Here is a 20,029-nt window from a genome sequence, read left to right on the forward strand (position 1 = left end):
CAGATTTCGGATTTAGGATCCCAGATCTGGGTTTGGGATCCCGGTCTGGGTTCGGGGTCCCGGTTTTGGGGCGGGTTTGGGGCGGAGCCGCCGCCGCAGCCGAGCTGGAGCCGATCCCGGATCTAAAATTATCGGGATGGGATCGGGGATCCCAAATCGGGACAGAGGGAACGGGCGGGGGAGGGGCGGGAACGGGTCAGCCCGGGGCAGGGGGGGAGGGGACGGGGGGAGGGGATTGGGATTCGGGATTTGGGGTTTGGGATTTGGGGTAATTTGGGATTTGGGGGGATTTGGGGCTTGGGATTCGGGATTTGGGGTTTAGGGGGATTTGGGGTTTGGGGGGATTTGGGGTCAGGATTTGGGGGGGATTTGGGATTTGGGGTGGATTTGGGGTCAGGATTTCTGATTTGGGGAGGATTTGGGGTTAGGATTGGGATAGGGTTTGGGGTTGAGATTTGGGGGTGATTTGGGGCAAATTTGGGGCTGATTTGGGGTGTATTTGGGTCGGACTTTGGGGGTAGTTTGGGATTTGGGGCAGTTTTGGGGTGGATTTGGGATTTGGAGCGGATTTGGGGGCATTTGGGACCGATTTGGGGGGGATTTGGGGCGGATTTGGGATTTGGAGAGGATTTGGGGCGAATTGGGTGGGATTTGGGGTGGATTTGGGACTGGGATCAGGATCGGGATTGGTATCGGGATCCTCTGGGGGATATCATGATAATCAGGATCCTTGGGGGGTATTTTGGGCTCATTTTCGGCTATTTTGGGATCTTTTAGCGGAATTTGCGATCCTCCGCTCCCCCCCCACCACAAACCCCTTTTCCGTACAATCCCGCTGGGCGCCGCCATCTTGGCCACGCGCGCCGCCATGTTTCCGTACACACACGTCACTTCCCGTTCCGCCGGAAGCCGCTCCTCCTTTTCCGCCGCGCCGCTCTGAGGGGAGCGGACGGGCCTGGGCCGCGGCCGCCGCGCATCCGCCGCCATCGCCGCCTCCCCGCCGCCATCGGGCGCCGTCCTTCGCCGCCATGACGGAGCAGATGACCCTGCGCGGGACCCTGAAGGGCCACAACGGCTGGGTGACGCAGATCGCGACAACGCCGCAGTTCCCCGACATGATCCTGTCGGCCTCGCGCGGTGCGCGCCCTCGGGGGCGGCGGGAGGGGCTGGGGCGGGTCTGAGGGGTGGCGGGGCTGACAGAACTGGGGATCCCCCTCAGCTGGAGCTTGGGACCCCAAAGTCCCATTTTGGAAAAATTTGGGGGCACAAGAACTGACAGAACTGGGGACCCCCCCTCAGCCAGAGCCTGGAACCCCAAAATCCCATTTTGGATAAATTTGGGGATCCCCCTCAGCCAGAGCCTGGAACCCCAAAATCCCATTTTGGATAAACTGGGGATCCCCCCTCAGCCAGAGCCTGGAACCCCAAAATCCCATTTTGGATAAACTGGGGACCCCCCTCAGCCAGAGCTTGGAACCCCCAAAATCCCATTTTGGATAAATTTGGGGATCCCCCCTCAGCCAGAGCTTGGAACCCCAAAATCCCATTTTGGATAAACTGGAGACCCCCCTCAGCCAGAGCTTGGAACCCCCAAAATCCCATTTTGGATAAACTGGGGACCCCCCTCAGCCAGAGCTTGGAACCCCCAAAATCCCATTTTGGATAAATTTGGGGATCCCCCCTCAGCCAGAGCTTGGAACCCCAAAATCCCATTTTGGATAAACTGGAGACCCCCCTCAGCCAGAGCTTGGAACCCCCAAAATCCCATTTTGGATAAATTTGGGATCCCCCCTCAGCCAGACCTTGGAACCCCAAAATCCCATTTTGGATAAATTTGGGATCCCCCTCAGCCAGAGCTTGGAACCCCAAAATCCCATTTTGCATAAATTTGGGGATCCCCCCTCAGCCAGAGCCTGGAACCCCAAAATCCCATTTTGGATAAATTTGGGATCCCCCCTCAGCCGGAGCCTGAAACCCCCAAAATCCCATTTTGGATAAATTTGGGATCCCCCTCACCCAGGGCCTGGAACTCCCAAAATCCCATTTTGGATAAATTTGGGATCCCCCTCAGCCAGAGCTTGGAACCCCCAAAATCCCATTTTGGATAAATTTGGGATCCCCCTCAGCCAGAGCTTGGAACCCCCAAAATCCCATTTTGGATAAATTTGGGGGCACAAGAACTGACAGAATTGGGGATCCCTCCTCCTTATCCAGTCTGGATTTGGGGTCAGAACCCCCCAAAATCCCATTTTGGATAAATCTAGGAGCACCAAGACCCCACTCAGGCATCCTCCCCCATTTCCTGGGACTGATCCTTACCCGTGTCCCCCACTGGGGGGGTCTCAGGGGATCTCAGGGGGGGGTCTCAGGGGGTCTCAGGGAGGGTCTCAGGGAGGGTCTCGGGGGGGTCTCAGTGGGTCTCAGGGAGGGTCTCAGGGGATCTCAGGGGTCTCAGGAGGTCTCAGGGGGTGGTCTCAGGGAGGGTCTCAGGGCTCTCAGGGGGTCTCAGGGAGGGTCTCAGGGGTCTCAGGGGGGTCTCAGGGGAGGGTCTCAGGGAGGGTCTCAGGGGGTCTCAGGGAGGGTCTCAGGGGGTCTCATGGGGGTCTCAGGGCTCTCAGGGGGTCTCAGTGGGGGTCTCAGGGGGTCTCAGGGAGGGTCTCAGGGAGGGTCTCAGGGCTCTCAGGGGGTCTCAGGGGGTCTCAGGGAGGGTCTCAGGGGGTCTCATGGGGGTCTCAGGGCTCTCAGGGGGTCTCAGGGTGGGTCTCAGGGGGTCTCAGGGAGGGTCTCAGGGGGTCTCAGGGGTCTCAGGGAGGGTCTCGGGGGGTCTCAGAGGGTCTCAGGGGGGGTCTCGGGGCTCTCAGGGAGGGTCTCAGGGGATCTCAGGGGGGGTCTCAGGGAGGGTCTCAGGGTCTCAGGTGGTCTCAGGGAGGGTCTCAGGGCTCTCAGGGGGTCTCAGGGGGGTCTCAGGGGGTCTCAGGGGGTCTCAGAGGCTCTCAGGGGGTCTCAGGGAGGGTCTCAGGGGGTCTCAGGGAGGGTCTCAGGGGGTCTCATGGGGGTCTCAGGGTGGCTCTCAGGGGGTCTCAGGGCTCTCAGGCGGGTCTCAGGGGGTCTCAGGGAGGGTCTCAGGGGGTCTCAGGGGTCTCAGGGAGGGTCTCAGGGGGGTCTCAGGGGATCTCAGGGGGGTCTCAGGGCTCTCAGGGGATCTCAGGGGATCTCAGGGGGTCTCAGGGAGGGTCTCAGGGAGGGTCTCAGGGGGTCTCAGGGGTCTCAGGGAGGGTCTCAGGGAGGGTCTCAGGGGCTCTCAGGGGGTCTCAGGGAGGGTCTCAGGGAGGGTCTCAGGGGTCTCAGGGAGGGTCTCAGGGAGGGTCTCAGGGCTCTCAGGGGGTCTCAGGGAGGGTCTCAGGGGATCTCAGGGTATCTCAGGGGGGTCTCAGGGCTCTCAGGGGGTCTCAGGGAGGGTCTCAGGGAGTCTCAGGGGGGTCTCAGGGAGGGTCTCAGGGGGTCTCAGGGGTCTCAGGGGGTCTCAGGGGTCTCAGGGGGGTCTCAGGGCTCTCAGGGGGTCTCAGGGAGGGTCTCAGGGGATCTCAGGGTATCTCAGGGGGGTCTCAGGGCTCTCAGGGGGTCTCAGGGGATCTCAGGGGGGTCTCAGGGCTCTCAGGGGGTCTCAGGGGGGTCTCAGGGCTCTCAGGGGGTCTCAGGGGGGGTCTCGGGGGTCTCAGGGCTCTCAGGGTGACCCCCCTGTCCCCCCAGACAAGACCATCATCATGTGGAAGCTGACCCGTGACGAGACCAACTACGGGATCCCGCAGCGGGCGCTGCGCGGCCACTCGCACTTCGTCAGCGACGTGGTCATCTCCTCCGACGGGCAGTTCGCTCTGTCGGGGAGCTGGGACGGCACCCTGCGCCTCTGGGACCTCACCACGTGAGTCTGGGGGTCACTGAGGGGTCATTTCTGGGGGTTTATAGGGGGTTTATGGGGTGTGGGATGGATCTGTGGTCATCTCCTCCGACGGGCAGTTCGCTCTGTCGGGGAGCTGGGACGGCACCCTGCGCCTCTGGGACCTCACCACGTGAGTCTGGGGGTCACTGAGGGGTCATTTCTGGGGGTTTAGGGGGCTCTGAGTTGGCTCCTTATAGCCCTGGGACGTCACAGTGTCGGCTTGGGGGTTGTTTGTGGGGGTTTCTGGGGTCAGGGATGGCTCTGTGCTCATCTCCCCCACGGGCAGATCACTCTATCTGGGACCCTGCGCCTCTGGGACCTCACTGTGTAAATTTTGGGGACTTGGGGGTCACTGAGGGTCATTTGGGGGGGTTTAGGGGGTCTGAGTTGGCTCCTTATAACCCTGGGACCTCACAGTGTCAGTCTGGGGATCACTGGGGGGGTTTGGGGGTCACAGTGTCAGTTTGGGGTCAGTGTCAGTTTGGGGGTCACAGTGTCAGTCTGGGGTCACAGTGTCAGTTTGGGGTCACTGGGGGGTTTGGGGGTCACAGTGTCAGTTTGGGGTCAGTGTCAGTTTGGGGGTCACAGTGTCAGTCTGGGGTCACAGTGTCAGTTTGGGGTCACTGGGGGGTTTGGGGATCACAGTGTCAGGTTGGGGTCAGTGTCAGTTTGGGGGTCACAGTGTCAGTTTGGGGTCACAGTGTCAGTCTGGGGTCAGTGTCAGTTTGGGGGTCACAGTGTCAGTTTGGGGTCACTGGGGGGTTTGGGGGTCACTGGGTGGGATTTAGGGGAGCCCTGGGGCAGGTCCTTGTACCCCTGGGGTGTCACCAGGGCCAGATCCCAGAATTGGGGTAAATCCCAGAATTGGGAGAAATTCCAGAATTGGGATAAATCCCTGAATTGGGATAAATTTCAGTGTTTTTGGGATAAATCCCAGGTTTTTTTGGGATAAATCCTGTGTTATTCTTGGGGTAAATCCCGAGTTTTTGGGGTAGATCCTGTGTTGTTTTTGGAGTGTGTTTTGAGGTGTTTTTGGGCTGTGTTTTTGGGTTGTTTTGGGGGTGTTTCTGGGGTGTTTTTGGGGTGTTTTGGGGTGTTTTTGGGCTGTGTTTTTGGGCTGTGTTTTTGGGTTGTTTTGGGGGTGTTTCTGGGGTGTTTTTGGGGTGTTTTTGGGCTGTGTTTTTGGGTTGTTTTGGGGGTGTTTCTGGGGTGTTTTTGGGTTGTTTTGGGGGTGTTTCTGGGGTGTTTCTGGGCTGTTCTTGGGGTGGTTTTGGTGTGTTTCTGGTGTGTTTTTGGGGTGTTTTGGGGCTGCTCCCCTCCCTCTCCTGATGATTACACCCAGACCTTTCCCCGACCCCTCGGGGTGTGAGGACACGTCCTGCAATGATGAGGGCAGAGCTGGGGGGCAGCAGCCTGGGTGGGGCTCAGGGGGGATTTTGGGATTCCCAGGTGACCCCAGGTGACCCCAGGTGACCCTGACCCCAATTTTACCCCAATTTTACCCCAGGGGCACCACGTGGGGCACACCAAGGACGTGCTGAGCAATTCCTGCACATTTCCCCCAATTCCTGGGATGTTTCTTTGGGATTTTGGGTGGTCCCAGGTGACCCCAGGTGGTCCCTGGGTGGTCCCAGGTGACCCTGACCCCAATTTTACCTCAATTTGGCCCCAGGGGCACCACGTGGGGCACACCAAGGACATGCTGAGCAATTCCTGCTCGTTTCCCCCAATTCCTGGGATGTTTCTTTGGGATTTTGGGTGGTCCCAGGTGACCCCAGGTGGTCCCTGGGTGGTCCCAGGTGACCCTGACCCCAATTTTACCTCAATTTGGCCCCAGGGGCACCACCTGGGGCACACCAAGGACATGCTGAGCGATTCCTGCTCGTTTCCCCCAATTCCTGGGATGTTTCTTTGGGATTTTTGGGTGGTCTCTGGGATGTCCCAGGTGTCCCTGACCCCAATTTTACCCCAGTTTGCCCAATTTTGCCCCAGGGGCACCACCACCCGGCGGTTTGTGGGGCACACCAAGGACGTGCTGAGCGTGGCGTTCTCCTCCGACAACCGGCAGATCGTGTCGGGCTCCAGGGACAAAACCATCAAACTCTGGAACACGCTGGGGGTCTGCAAGTACACAGTGCAGGTGGGAAAGGGGCTTTGGGGTCAGTTCTGGGGGTTTGGGGTCAGTTCTGGGGGCTTTGGGGTCAGTTCTGGGGGCTTTGGGGTCAGTTCTGGGGGTTTGGGGTCAGTTCTGGGGGTTTGGGGTCAGTTCTGGGGGGCTTGGGGTCAGTTCTGGGGCTTTGGGGTCAGTTCTGGGGGGCTTGGGAGTCGTCACAGGAGGTTTGGGGTCAGTTCTGAGGGTTTGGGGGGGTCTCTGGGGGTTTGGGGGTGATCTCTGGAGATTTGGGGTCAGTTCTGGGGGGTTTGGGGGTTATTCTCTGTGGGTTCGGGGTCATTCCCATTGTTTTTGGGGTCACTTCTGGGTTAGGGGTCATTCCCATTGGGTCTGGGGTCATTCCCTGTGGGTCTGGGGTCATTCCCATTGTTTTTGGGGTCATTCCCTCTGGTTTTGGGGTCATTCCCTGTGGGTCTGGGGTCATTCCCATTGTTTTTGGGGTCATTCCCTCTGGTTTTGGGGTCATTCCCATTGGCTTTGGGGTCAGTCCCTGCGGGTCTGGGGTCAGTCCCGTGGCCAGGGGTGGCTCTGGCCGTGTCCCCACCCCTCAGTGTCCCCCCTGTCCCTGCCCCCCCCAGGACGAGAGTCACTCCGAGTGGGTTTCCTGTGTGCGCTTCTCCCCCAACAGCAGCAACCCCATCATCGTGTCCTGCGGCTGGGACAAGCTGGTCAAGGTCAGAAACCACCCAAAAACACCCCAGAAATCAGCCCAAAAACCACACAAAATCACCCCAGAAATCATCCCAAAATTACCCAAAAATCACCCCAAAATCACCCCAAAACCTGCCGCCCTCTCACCCCCATCATCGTGTCCTGTGGATGGGACAAGCTGGTCAGGTCAGAAACACCCAAAATCACCCAAAAATTACCCAAAAATCACCCCAAAACAACCCCAAAAATTATCCAAAATCGCCCCAAAAATTTCCCCAAAATCACCAAAAAATAACCCAAAAAGCACCCCCGAAGTCACCCCAAAAATCACCCCACAATTACATAAAAATCACCCCAAACACACCCCAAAAATCACCCCAAAATCATCCAAAAGTCGCCCTAAAAATCACGCCAAAACAACCCCAAGAGTCATCCCAAAACCATCCCAATATAACCCCAAAAATCACCCAAAAAATCGCCCCAAACCCACCCCAAAAATAACCCCAAAAACACCCCAAAACAACCCCAAAATCACCAAAAAATCGCCTCAAAAACTACCCAAAAATCACGCCAAACATCACCCCAAAATCACCGAAAAATCGCCTCAAAAATAACCCCAAAATTACCCAAAAATCACCTCCAAATCACGCCAAAACCACCCCAAAAATCGCTCCAAAATTACCAAAACCACCCTAAATTTGACCCTCTCACCCCAAATCCCCCCAGGTGTGGAACTTGGCCAACTGCAAGCTGAAGACGAACCACATCGGGCACACGGGGTACCTGAACACGGTCACCGTGTCACCTGACGGGTCCCTGTGCGCCTCGGGGGGCAAGGTGAGACTGGGGGGACACCTGAGTGACACCTGGGGACATGGGGACACCTGAGTCACACCTGAGTGACACCTGGGGACACACCTGGGGACATGGGGACACACCTGGGGGGCACAGGGACACCTCACAGGGTACCTGAACACGGTCACCGTGTCACCTGACGGGTCCCTGTGCGCCTCGGGGGGCAAGGTGAGACTGGGGGGACACCTGAGTGACACCTGGGGACACCTGGGGACATGGGGACACCTGAGTCACACCTGAGTGACACCTGGGGACACACCTGGGGACATGAGGACACACCTGGGGGGCACAGGGACACCTCACAGGGTACCTGAACACGGTCACTTTGTCACCTGATGGGTCCCTGTGCGCCTCGGGGGGCAAGGTGAGACTGGGGACACACCTGGGGGGGACATTGGGGACACCTGGGGGACACCTGGGGGGACATTGGGGATACCTGGACGCTTCTGTGGCCCCGCTTTGGGATCTCCTGGGGGTCCCTGTCTCTTTGTGGGACCCTGCTGACCCTCAGTGACCCCTGAGTGTCACCTGAGTGTCCCCTGCTGACCCTCACTGACCCTTGCTGTCCGTCTGTGTCCCCAGGACGGGCAGGCCATGCTGTGGGACCCCCAGTGACCCCTCAGTGACCCCTGCTGACCCTCACTGACCCCTTGTTGTCCCCTGTGTGTCCCCAGGACGGGCAGGCCATGCTGTGGGACCCTCACTGACCCCTCAGTGACCCCTGCTGACCCCTCACTGTCCCCTCACTGTCCCCTGTGTGTCCCCAGGACGGGCAGGCCATGCTGTGGGACTCCCAGTGACCCCTCAGTGACCTCTGCTGACCCCTCAGTGACCCTTTGTTGTCCCCTGTGTGTCCCCAGGACGGGCAGGCCATGCTGTGGGACCCCCAGTGACCCCTCACTGTCCCCTCACTGTCCCCTGTGTGTCCCCAGGACGGGCAGGCCATGCTGTGGGACCCTCACTGACCCCTCAGTGACCCCTGCTGACCCCTCACTGTCCCCTGTGTGTCCCCAGGACGGGCAGGCCATGCTGTGGGACCCCCAGTGACCCCTCAGTGACCCCTCACTGTCCCCTGTGTGTCCCCAGGACGGGCAGGCCATGCTGTGGGACCCTCACTGACCCCTCAGTGACCCCTGCTGACCCCTCACTGACCCCTCACTGTCCCCTCACTGTCCCCTGTGTGTCCCCAGGACGGGCAGGCCATGCTGTGGGACCTGAACGAGGGCAAGCACCTGTACACGCTGGACGGGGGGGACGTGATCAACGCGCTGTGCTTCAGCCCCAACCGCTACTGGCTGTGTGCAGCCACGGGACCCAGCATCAAAATATGGGTATGGACACTGGGAGTGACCATGGGAGTGACCACTGAGTGACCACTGACCCATGGCAGGGGGTGTGGGGTCACTGCTGTGCTTCAGCCCCAACCGCTACTGGCTGTGTGCAGCCACAGGGCCCAGCATCAAAATATGGGTAAGGGGGCCTGGAGTGACCATGGGAGTGACCACTGACCACTGGGAGTGACCACTGACCACTGGGAGTGACCACTAGGGATGGGACTGACCACTGGCAGTGACCACTGACCCATGGCAGTGACCCTGGCAGTGGCCACGGGGTTTGGGAGTCTGGGAATGACCACTGGGGGTGACTGATGGGAGTGACCAGTGGCTGTGGAATTCGTGGGAAATGACCCCTGGAGTGACCCCTGGGTGACCCCTGACCCCTGGGTGACTTCTGGAGTGACACCCCTGACCCCTGGGTGACCCCTGGCTGTGATGAGACGTTCTGATGCCTCCGACCCTCCGTGGGGAAACCCAGAGGCTGTTCCTGAGCCGGGGGGATCCGGGTGAACCCAGGTGGATCCAAGTGAACCCAGGTGGATCCCGGGGTGGGATCTGGGGGGATCCAGGTGGGATGAGGTGGATCCAAGTGAACCCAGGTGGATCCCGGGGTGGGATCTGGGGGGATCCAGGTGGGATGAGGTGGATCCTGGGGTGGGATCTGGGGGGATCCAGGTGGGATGAGATGGATCCAAGTGAACCCAGGTGGATCCCGGGGTGGGATCTGGGGGGATCCAGGTGGATCCAGGTGGGATGAGATGGATCCAAGTGAACCCAGGTGGATCCCGGGGTGGGATCTGGGGGGATCCAGGTGGATCCAAGTGAACGCAGGTAGATCCCAGGGTGGGATCTGGGGGGATCCAGGTGGATCCAAGTGAACCCAGGTGGATCCCGGGGTGGGATCTGGGGGGATCCAGGTGGATCCAGGTGGGATGAGGTGGATCCAAGTGAATCCAGGTGGATCCCGGGGTGGGATCCAGGGGGATCCAGGTGGGATGAGGTGGATCCAAGTGAACCCAGGTGGGATGAGATGAGGTGGATCCAGGTGAACCCAGGTGGATCCCAGGTTGGGATTTGGGGGGATCCAGGTGAACCCAGGTGGATCCCGGGGTGGGATCTGGGGGGATCCAGGTGGATCCAAGTGAATCCAGGTGGATCCCGGGGTGGGATCCAGGGGGATCCAGGTGGGATGAGGTGGATCCAAGTGAACCCAGGTGGGATGAGATGAGGTGGATCCAGGTGAACCCAGGTGGATCCCAGGGTGGGATTTGGGGGGATCCAGGTGAACCCAGGTGGATCCCGGGGTGGTATCTGGGGGGATCCAGGTGGATCCAAGTGAACCCAGGTGGATCCCGGGGTGGGATCCGGGGGGATCCAGGTGGATCCCAGGTGAACCAGGTGACCCAGTGACCCTGTTCTCCCCCCTGCCCCAGGACCTGGAGGGGAAGATCATCGTGGACGAGCTGAAGCAGGAGGTGATCAGCACCAGCAGCAAGGCGGAGCCGCCGCAGTGCACCTCGCTGGCGTGGTCCGCCGACGGGCAGGTGAGACTGACTGGGGGGACACCTGGGCAGGTGAGACTGGGGGGGAAACCTCACCTGGGGGCTCACCTGGGCAGGTGAGAGGGGGGGGACCTCACCTGGGAGCTCATCTGGGCAGGTGAGAGGAGGGGGACCTCACCTGGGGGGCTCACCTGGGCAGGTGAGACTGGGGGGGCTGGGGAGGGCACCTGGGGAACCTCACCTGGACAGGCGAGAATGAGGAACCTCACATGGGGGTCACCTGGGCAGGTGAGAGACTGGGGGGACTGGGGGCTCACCTGGGTAGGTGAGACTGGGGGGACTGGGGGCTCACCTGGGCAGGTGAGACTGGGGGGACTCACCTGCACGGAGACGCTCACCTGGGGACCTGAATTTGGGGAATGAGACCCTGGGGACCCTCACCTGGGTGGGGACACTCACCTGGGTGGGGACACTCACCTGGTGACCCTAGTGACCCCTCAGTAACCCCAGGTGACCTGAGTGTCCCCAGGTGACCCCAGTGCAGGTGACCCCTGGGTGACCCCAGGGTGACCCCTGGGTGACCCCTGACCCCGTCCTTGCCCGCAGACGCTGTTCGCAGGTTACACCGACAACCTGGTGCGGGTGTGGCAGGTGACCATCGGCACCCGCTGACCCAAACCCCCGCTGACCATCGGCACCCGCTGACCCCGAACCGGCGGTTACACCCAAAAATATCAATAAAGCTGCGCCTTTTGGAGCTGGGCTTGGTGTGGGGCTTAAACTGGGGGTAAACTGGGGGTAAACTGGGGTAAAATGAGTTAAACTGGGGTAAAGTGGGGTTTAAACTGGGGGTAAACTGGGGTAAAGTGGGGTTTAAACTGGGGTAAACTGGGTTAAACTGGGGTAAACAGCGGTAAACTGGGGTTTGGGGGGGAATTTGGGGGAATTGGGGCAGGGATTTGGGGAAATTTGGGCGGGATTTACGCGGGAATTGAGTGGGGATTTTGGGCGGGAATTGGGGGAATTTGGCGGGATTTGGGGTGAGATTCGGGTGGAAATTTGGGCGAGGCTTTGGCAGAAATTGAGGCGGAATTTGGGCGGGATTTGGGAATTTGGGTGGGAACTGGGGTTTGGGGGGAATTTGGGTGGGGATTGAGGTGGATTTTGGGTGGGATTTGGGGTGAGATTTGGGTGGAAATTTGGGCGGGACTTAGGTGGGGATTTGGCGGGAATTGGGAGGAATTTGGGGGGATTTCAGTGGAAATTTGGGAGGGAATTAGGCAGGGATTTGGTGGGAATTGAGGCGGAATTTGGGGCGGGATTTTGGGCGGAATTTGGGGCGGGAATTGGGTGGATTTTGGGTGGGATTTGGGTGGGAATTGGGGGGATTTTGGGGCGGGAATTGGGTGGGAATTAGGCGGGGATTTGGCGGGAATTGAGCTGGAATTTGGGTGGGATCTGGGGGGAACGGGCGAGTTTTGGGGCGGAATTTGGTGGGAATTTAGGTGGATTTTGGGTGGAATTGGGTGGGATTTTGGGCGGGGATTTGGGTGGGAACTGGGCGGGGTTTGGGGGGAATTTGGGCGGGATTTGGGTGAGATTTGGGCGGGGTTTTGGCGGGAATTGAGGCAGGATTTTGGGTGGGAATTGGGCGGGATTTAAGCGAAGACTTGGGTGGGATTTGCGCGGGAATTAGGCGGGAATTGGGTGAGAATTTGGGTGAAATTTTGGGGGCTTTTGGGTGGAATTCAGGCAGGATTTTGGGACGTTCCTCACCCTCCCCCCTTCTACAAAACCCCTGAATTAAAAACAGAACCAAAAACCCAAAAACCCACCAAAAAAAACCCCAAAACTGATAAAATTAGGACAGAACCTCTCCAGGATTTGTGGAATCATCCATTGGTGAGGAATTCTGGGAACCCAAAATTCCATTTTTTTACCAATTCAGGGGAATTTTTGGTGCCTTTTTCTGGATTCTATTCCAGAAAAGCAAAGCTGAGACAGCTGCAGGTCACCTTTAATTAATTAACTAATTAATTAACGAGGATCAGGGTGGGATTGAGGAGCTGGGGTTGGAGCCCTGCCTGATTTTGGTGATTTTTGGGGTGCCCTGCCTAAATTTCCGGGATAATTTACCCCAAATTCGACCTGGAAATGACTTGGAGCCTTGTTTACAACTTCTTTAATTCTTTATTATCGACTTGTCATAAAACTAAATCTCATTTTAGCCAAAAATATCCCGAGTGCTGCTCTGTAACTCCAACAGGGAATTCCCAAATCCACCAAAAATCCCGAGTGGGACAAGAAATAAAAACGGGAAAAAAATAAAAATAAAATAAAAAATAAATTATCCCCAGCTGGGGGAGCTCCAGAGCTGGGGGGGGACCCGTAAAGTGCCAGAGGGGGGAGGAAAAAATCCGGGAAATGTGGAAAATTTGGGATTTTCCCCCAAAAAATGGTGGGGAAAGGGTGGGGGAGGGGCTGAGTGGGATCCCAAAAAAGGCAGGGACCGAGAAATGTGGATTTTGGGAATTGGGTTCGGCCCCAAAAACGGGAAAAAACTCCTGGGAAGGGCCAGAAATTGAACTGGGACTGACTGGGAGGGGAGGGGGCGGCTCCCAGCACCGGGAATGGACTGGGAATGGAGTGGGAATGGACTGGGAATGGACTGAGACCAAACTGGGAATGGACTGGGACTGGAATGGGAATGGAATGGGAATGGAATGGGACCAAACTGGGAATGGAATGGGAATGGAATGGGAATGGACTGAGACCAAACTGGGAATGGAATGGGAATGGACTGAGATCAAACTGGGAATGGAATGGGAATGGACTGAGATCAAACTGGGAATGGAATGGGAATGAATGGGAATGGAATGGGAATGGACTGGGACCAAACTGGGAATGGACTGGGAATGGACTTGGAATGAACTGGGACCAAACTGGGACCAAACTGGGAACTGGATCCGGGGGATCCACCCCCACTCCAAACAAGAAAACCTCCAGAGGGGGGAGGAGACTGCCCCAAACAGCCTAAAACCGGTTCCAAAGGAGGACACTGCTCCAGCCAACCCAAAACCGGTTCTGTTCAACCCAAAACTGGTTCTGTTCAACTTTAAACCGGTTCCAAAGGGGCAGACCCTGCCCCAACCAACCTAAAACTGGTTCTTGTCAACTTAAAACTGGTTCTGTTCAACCCAAACCTGGTTCCAAGGGGGCAAACCCAGCCCCAATTAACCCCAATTAACCCTTCAACTTGAAACCGGTTCCAAAGGGGGGAACCTGCCATGTTCAACCCAAAACTGATGCTTTTCAACCCTAGACTGGTTCTTTTCAACCCAAAACCGGTTCCAGAGGCACAGACCCTGCCCCAGTTAACCCAAAACTGGTTCTATTCAGCCCAAAACCGGTTCTGTTCAACCCAGAACTGGTCCTGTTAAACTTAAAACCTCCTCCAGAGGGGTGGATCCTGCCCTGTGCAACCCAAAACCGGTTCCAAAGGGACAAACCCTGCCTAAATCAACCCAAACCCGGTTCTTTTCAACCCAAAACCGGTTCTGTTCAACTTAAAACCGGTTCTAAAGGGACAAACCCTGCCCCAATTAACCCAAAACTGGTTCTGTTCAACCCAAAACTGGTTCTTTTCCCAAACCGGTTCCGGGGCACAGACCCTGCCCCAGTTAACCCCAAACCAGTTCCAGGGCACAGACCCTGCCCCAGTTAATCTCAAACCGGTTCCGGGGCACAGACCCTGCCCCAGTTAATCTCAAACCAGTTCCGGGGCACAGACCCTGCCCCAGTTAACCCCAAACCGGTTCCGGGGCACAGACCCTGCCCCAGTTAACCCCAAACCGGTTCCGGGGCACAGACCCTGCCCCAGTTAACCCCAAACTCCTTTCCCGACCCGAACTCCGCCCAGAGCCCAACCCCAACCTCGGCCCCAGCCGGGTCCTGCCCCGAGCCAGCCCGGCCCAGCCCCAGCCCAGCCCAGCCCAGCCCAGCCCAGCTCGGCCCGGCCCAGCCCAGCCCAGCCCAGCCCAGCCCAGCCCCAGCCCAGCCCAGCCCAGCCCAGCCCAGCCCAGCCCGGCCCGGCCCAGCCCAGCCCAGCCCAGCTCAGCCCAGCCCAGCCCGGCCCGGCCCAGCCCGGGGGGCAGCAGGAGGAGGAGGGTGAGGAGGAGCTGGATCCCCCAGCCCCAGGGGGATGATGAAGATGAGGAAGGTGATGAGGATGATGAAGATGATGAAGGTGATGAAGGTGAGGATGAGGAGGAGGGTGTGGAGGATCTGGACCCACCTGGGTCAGGTGCAGATTTTAATGCGCGTACTGCACCAGCAAGGGGAAGAAGGGGATGGTGAGGATGATGAGGAGCTGGATCCCCCCAGCCCCAGGATGAGGATGATGAAGATGAGGAGGGTGATGAGGATGATGAAGATGATGAAGGTGATGAAGGTGAGGATGATGAGGATGATGAAGGTGATGAAGGTGGCTCAGGTGCAGACCCTGATGCGCGTGCCGTGCGCCTGCACTCTGCAGAAGGGGAAGAGGAGGATGATGAAGGTGATGAGGATGATGATGAGGATGATGAGGATGATTAAGGTGAAGATGATGAGGATGATGAAGGTGATGATGATGAAGGTGATGAAGGTGGCTCAGGTGCAGACCCTGATGCGCGTTCCGCGCCTGCACTCTGCACACGGGGAAGCGGCACGGGCGGGTGCGGAAGGTGCGGGTGCGACTCACGGCCCCGGTGTCAGACGGCCCCGGTGTCACACAGCCCCGGTGTCACACGGCCCCGGTGTCACACAGCCCCCGGTGTCACACAGCCCCAGTGTCACACGGCCCCGGTGTCACACAGCCCGACTGTCACACGGCCCCGGTGTCACACGGCCCCGGTGTCACACGGCCCCGGTGTCACACAGCCCAGGAACAGCCCCCGGTGTCACACGGCCCCGGTGTCACACGGCCCTGGTGTCACACGGCCCTGGTGTCACACAGCCCCCGGTGTCACACCGCCCCTGGTGTCACACGGCCCCGGTGTCACACAGCTCCGGTGTCACACAGCTCCGGTGTCACACAGCCCCGGTGTCACACGGCCCCTGTGTCACACAGCCCCGGTGTCAGACGCCCCCGGTGTCACACAGCCCCGGTGTCACACAGCCCCGGTGTCACACGGCCCCGGTGTCACACAGCCCCCGGTGTCACACAGCCCCAGTGTCACACGGCCCCGGTGTCACACAGCCCGACTGTCACACGGCCCCGGTGTCACACGGCCCCGGTGTCACACGGCCCTGGTGTCACACGGCCCCGGTGTCACACAGCCCCCGGTGTCACACAGCCCCTGGTGTCACACGGCCCCAGTGTCACACAGCTCCGGTGTCACACAGCCCCCGGTGTCACACGGCCCCCGGTGTCACACGGCCCCGGTGTCACACAGCCCAGGAACAGCCCCCGGTGTCACATGGCCCCGGTGTCACACAGCCCCCGGTGTCACACGGCCACGGTGTCACACGGCCCCGGTGTCACACGGCCCCGGTGTCACACAGCCCCCGGTGTCACACGGCCCAGGTGTCACACAGCCCCGGTGTCACACGGCCCCGGTGTCACACAGCCCAGGAACAGCCCCCGGTGTCACACGGCCACGGTGTCACACGGCCCCGGTGTCACACGGCCCCGGTGTCACACAGCCTCCGGTGTCACACGGCCCCGGTGTCACATGGCCCCCGGTGTCACACGGCCCCGGTGTCACACAGCCCCGGTGTCACACGCCCCCAGTGTCACACGGCCCCGGTGTCACACAGCCCGAGTGTCACACGGCCCCGGTGTCACACGGCCCCGGTGTCACACGGCCCAGGTGTCACACAACCCCCGGTGTCACACGTCCCCGGTGTCACACAGCCCCCGGTGTCACACGGCCACGGTGTCACACAGTCGCCGGTGTCACACAGCCCTGGTGTCACACGGCCCCGGTGTCACACAGCCCAGGAACAGCCCCCGGTGTCACACGGCCACGGTGTCACACAGCCCCGGTGTCACACAGCCCCCGGTGTCACACAGCCCAGGAACAGCCCCCTCTGTCACACGGCCCCGGTGTCACACGGCCCCGGTGTCACACGGCCCCAGTGTCACACGGCCCCGGTGTCACACAGGCCCCGGTGTCACACAGCCCCGGTGTCACACGGCCCCGGTGTCACACAGCCCCAGTGTCACACGGCCCCGGTGTCACACGGCCCCGGTGTCACACACCCCCGGTGTCACACGGCCCCTGTGTCACACAGCCCCGGTGTCACACGGCCCCGGTGTCACACGGCCCCAGTGTCACACGGCCCCGGTGTCACACGGCCCCGGTGTCACACAGCCCCCGGTGTCACACGGCCCCGGTGTCACACGGCCACGGCGTCACACGGCCCCGGTGTCACACGGCCCCGGTGTCACACAGCCCCCGGTGTCACACAGCCCCGGTGTCACACAGCCCCGGTGTCACACGGCCCCGGTGTCACACAGCCCAGGAACAGCCCCTGGTGTCACACGGCCTCGGTGTAACACGGCCCCGGTGTCACACAGCCCCGGTGTCACACGGCCCCGGTGTCACACGGCCCCGGTGTCACACGGCCCCGGTGTCACACACCCCCGGTGTCACACAGCCCCCGGTGTCACACGGCCCCGGTGTCACACAGCCCCGGTGTCACACGGCCCCGGTGTCACACGGCCCCGGTGTCACACGGCCCCGGTGTCACACGCCCCCGGTGTCACACAGCCCCAGTGTCACACGGCCCCCGGTGTCACACAGCCCTGGTGTCACACGGCCCCGGTGTCACACGGCCCCGGTGTCACACGGCCCCGGTGTCACACGGCCCCGGTGTCACACAGCCCTGGTGTCACACGGCCACGGCGTCACACGGCCCCGGTGTCACACGGCCCCGGTGTCACACAGCCCCCGGTGTCGCACCCGCGGCCCAGGAACAGCCCCAAGCGCCCCGCGATGCCCACGGCCCCGAGGTCGCGCCTGGGGGCCGGGCAGGAGGAAGAGGAGGATGAGGAGGAGGATGATGAAGATGAGGATGATGATGGTGATGATGATGATGGTGATGATGATGATGGTGATGATGATGAGGAGGAGGAGGAGCCTTTGCGGCGCTGCCGCTCCCGCGCCGCCCCCTTGGCCCAGCCCCGCCGCCCCCCAGCTCCACCTCCCAGCAGCGGCGGCCGCGCGCGCCCAGCACCGACAGGTCGGACAGACAGACACTGCGCCAGCCCGGGGACAGACGGACACTGCGCCAGCCCAGGGACAGACGGACACTGCGCCGGCCCAGGGACAGACGGACACTGCACCGGCCCAGGGACAGACGGACACTGCGCCGGCCCAGGGACACACAGACACTGCGCCAGCCTGGGGACAGACGGACACTGCGCCGGCCCAGGGACAGACGGACACTGCGCCAGCCCGGGGACAGACGGACACTGCGCCGGCCCAGGGACACACGGACACTGCGCCAGGTCAGGGACAGACGGACACTGCGCCAGCCCGGGGACACACGGACACTGCGCCAGCCCAGGGACAGACGGACACTGCACCAGCCCAGGGACAGACGGACACCGCACAGGCCCTTGGACAGACGGACACTGCACCGGCCCAGGGACAGACGGACACTGCGCCGGCCCAGGGACAGACGGACACTGTGCCGGGCAGGGCTCCAGGGTCACGTCAGCTGGGGGGAGAGGTCAGGCATGGGAACCCCAAATCCTGATCAATGAACCCAAACCCTGATCACTGAACCCAATTCCTGCCCCTTCGCCTCGGATTTCCACTCCTTTAACCCCCAATTTCCAATCCCTTCAATCCCAAATTTCCTCATTTTAAACCCCAAATTTCCATCCCTTTACATCCAGATTTTCACCCTTTAACCCCGAATTTCCACTTCTTCAATTCCAGATTTTCACCCCAGTCCCCCAATTTCCATCTCTTTAACCCCAAATTTCCAATCCCTTAAATCCCCAATTTCCTGATTTTTAACCCCAAATTTCCACTTGTTTCAATTCCAGATTTTAACCCCTTGAACCCCAAATTTCCCCATTTTTACCCCATTTTACCCAATTTTCCCCATTTTTACCACATTTACACCATTTTTACCCCATATTTACCCCATTTCCCCCCCATTTTTACCCATTTTACCCATTTTAACCCAATTTCCCCATTTTTACCCTTTTTTACCTAAATTTTCCACCATTTTCCCCCAGATTTTTACCCCATTTCCCCATTTTTACCCCAATTTCCCCATTTTTACCTATTTTACCCCAGATTTTACCCCATTTTTACCCCATTATTTCTCCCCATACCCCATTTTTTACCCCATTTCCCCCATTTTTACCCATTATAACCCCAATTTCTCACCCCAAATCCCACTTTAATTCCGTTTTTCTCCCTGACCTTTAACAGTTTTATCCCCTCCAGCCTCCCAGCAGCCTCAGCATCTCTGATTATGCTCCTCAGCTCCACACTGCTCTCCTCCAACACCCCAAAATCCCATTTTACCCCATTTTAATCTCATTTTTTCACCCCAAATCCCATTTTAATCCTGATTTTTCACCCCATATCCCATTCTAACCCCAATTTCTCACCCCAAATCCCATTTTAATCCCGTTTTTCTCCCTGACCTTTAACAGTTTCAGCCCCTCCAGCCTCCCAGCAGCCTCAGCATCCCTGATCAGCCTCCTCAGCTGCTGGCTCCTCTCCTGCAGCGCCCCCAGGTCGCGCTGCTGCCGCCCCGGCTGCTCCCGGTGCCGCTGCCGGAGCTGCCGCAGCAGCAGCTGCTGCTCCCGGGCCAGGAACCGGCGCAGAGCCTGGAACTGGGCCTGGAGCCCCTGCAGCTCCTTCTGCATCTGATCCTGGGACAGCAGGGGAAACGGTAAAAATGGGGTAAAATGGGGTAAAAAAGGGCCTGGAGCCCCTGCAGCTCTGCCTGCATCTGATCCTGGGACAGCAGGGGAAACGGTAAAAATGGGGTAAAATGTGGTAAAATGGGGTAAAAATGGGCCTGGAGCCCCTGCAGCTCCTTCTGCATCTGATCCTGGGCAGGGGGAATGGGGGAATGGGTTAGAGGGGGGAAATGGGAGGAAACTGGGGGGAATGGGGTAAAATGGGGTAAAAATACGATAAATCAGGGTTAGAGGGGGAAAATGGGGGGAAAAACGGGGAAAATAGGGTTAGAGGGGCAGAAAACAGGGAGAAACTGGGGGAAATGGGGTAAAAATGGGGTAAAAATGGGGAGAAATGGGGGGAAATGGGAAGGGGGTAAATGGGGTAAAGGGGGAAATGGGGTAAAGGGAGAAATGGGGTAAAAAAAAGGGGAAACTGAGGTTTTGGACTGACCCTGAGCTGGGAGATTTTCTTCTCCTCCTTGGATTTTTATTTTAATTTCTTTTATTTTAATTTTGTTTTTATTTTATTTTACTTATTTATTTTATTTTAATTTATTTTATTGACTTATTTTATTTTAATTTTTTTAAATTTTATTTTAATTTTGGGGTTGTTTTTTTGGATAAAAATTTGGGAAAAATCCAAAATAAATTGTT

The 20,029-nt window shown here is 58.9% G+C and overlaps 1 protein-coding gene across 1 annotated transcript; it reads left to right on the forward strand.

Annotated features, from left to right (window-relative positions):
- The first annotated feature begins 918 nt into the window (after positions 1–918).
- On the forward strand, positions 919–11,220 carry RACK1 (receptor for activated C kinase 1). Its single transcript, XM_056510440.1, has 8 exons — positions 919–1,137; positions 3,751–3,922; positions 5,933–6,080; positions 6,692–6,787; positions 7,491–7,601; positions 8,810–8,950; positions 10,390–10,500; positions 11,065–11,220. Exons 1-8 carry the CDS (start codon positions 1,029–1,031, stop codon positions 11,128–11,130), a joined length of 954 nt encoding a protein of 317 aa, XP_056366415.1. The 5' UTR covers positions 919–1,028; the 3' UTR covers positions 11,131–11,220.
- The last annotated feature ends 8,809 nt before the right edge of the window (positions 11,221–20,029 follow it).

The sequence above is a fragment of the Oenanthe melanoleuca genome, chromosome 25, assembly GCF_029582105.1.
Source record: "Oenanthe melanoleuca isolate GR-GAL-2019-014 chromosome 25, OMel1.0, whole genome shotgun sequence".
Taxonomy (NCBI): domain Eukaryota; kingdom Metazoa; phylum Chordata; class Aves; order Passeriformes; family Muscicapidae; genus Oenanthe; species Oenanthe melanoleuca.

Bases quoted from the DNA above. Each gene is read 5' to 3' on its own strand.
- RACK1 (XM_056510440.1), top strand. From the start codon at position 1,029: ATGACGGAGCAGATGACCCTGCGCGGGACCCTGAAGGGCCACAACGGC. The intron at 8,951-10,389 runs GTATGGACACTG...CCCCTGCCCCAG, and splicing joins GACCCAGCATCAAAATATGG to GACCTGGAGGGGAAGATCAT. The intron at 10,501-11,064 runs GTGAGACTGACT...CCTTGCCCGCAG, and splicing joins CGTGGTCCGCCGACGGGCAG to ACGCTGTTCGCAGGTTACAC.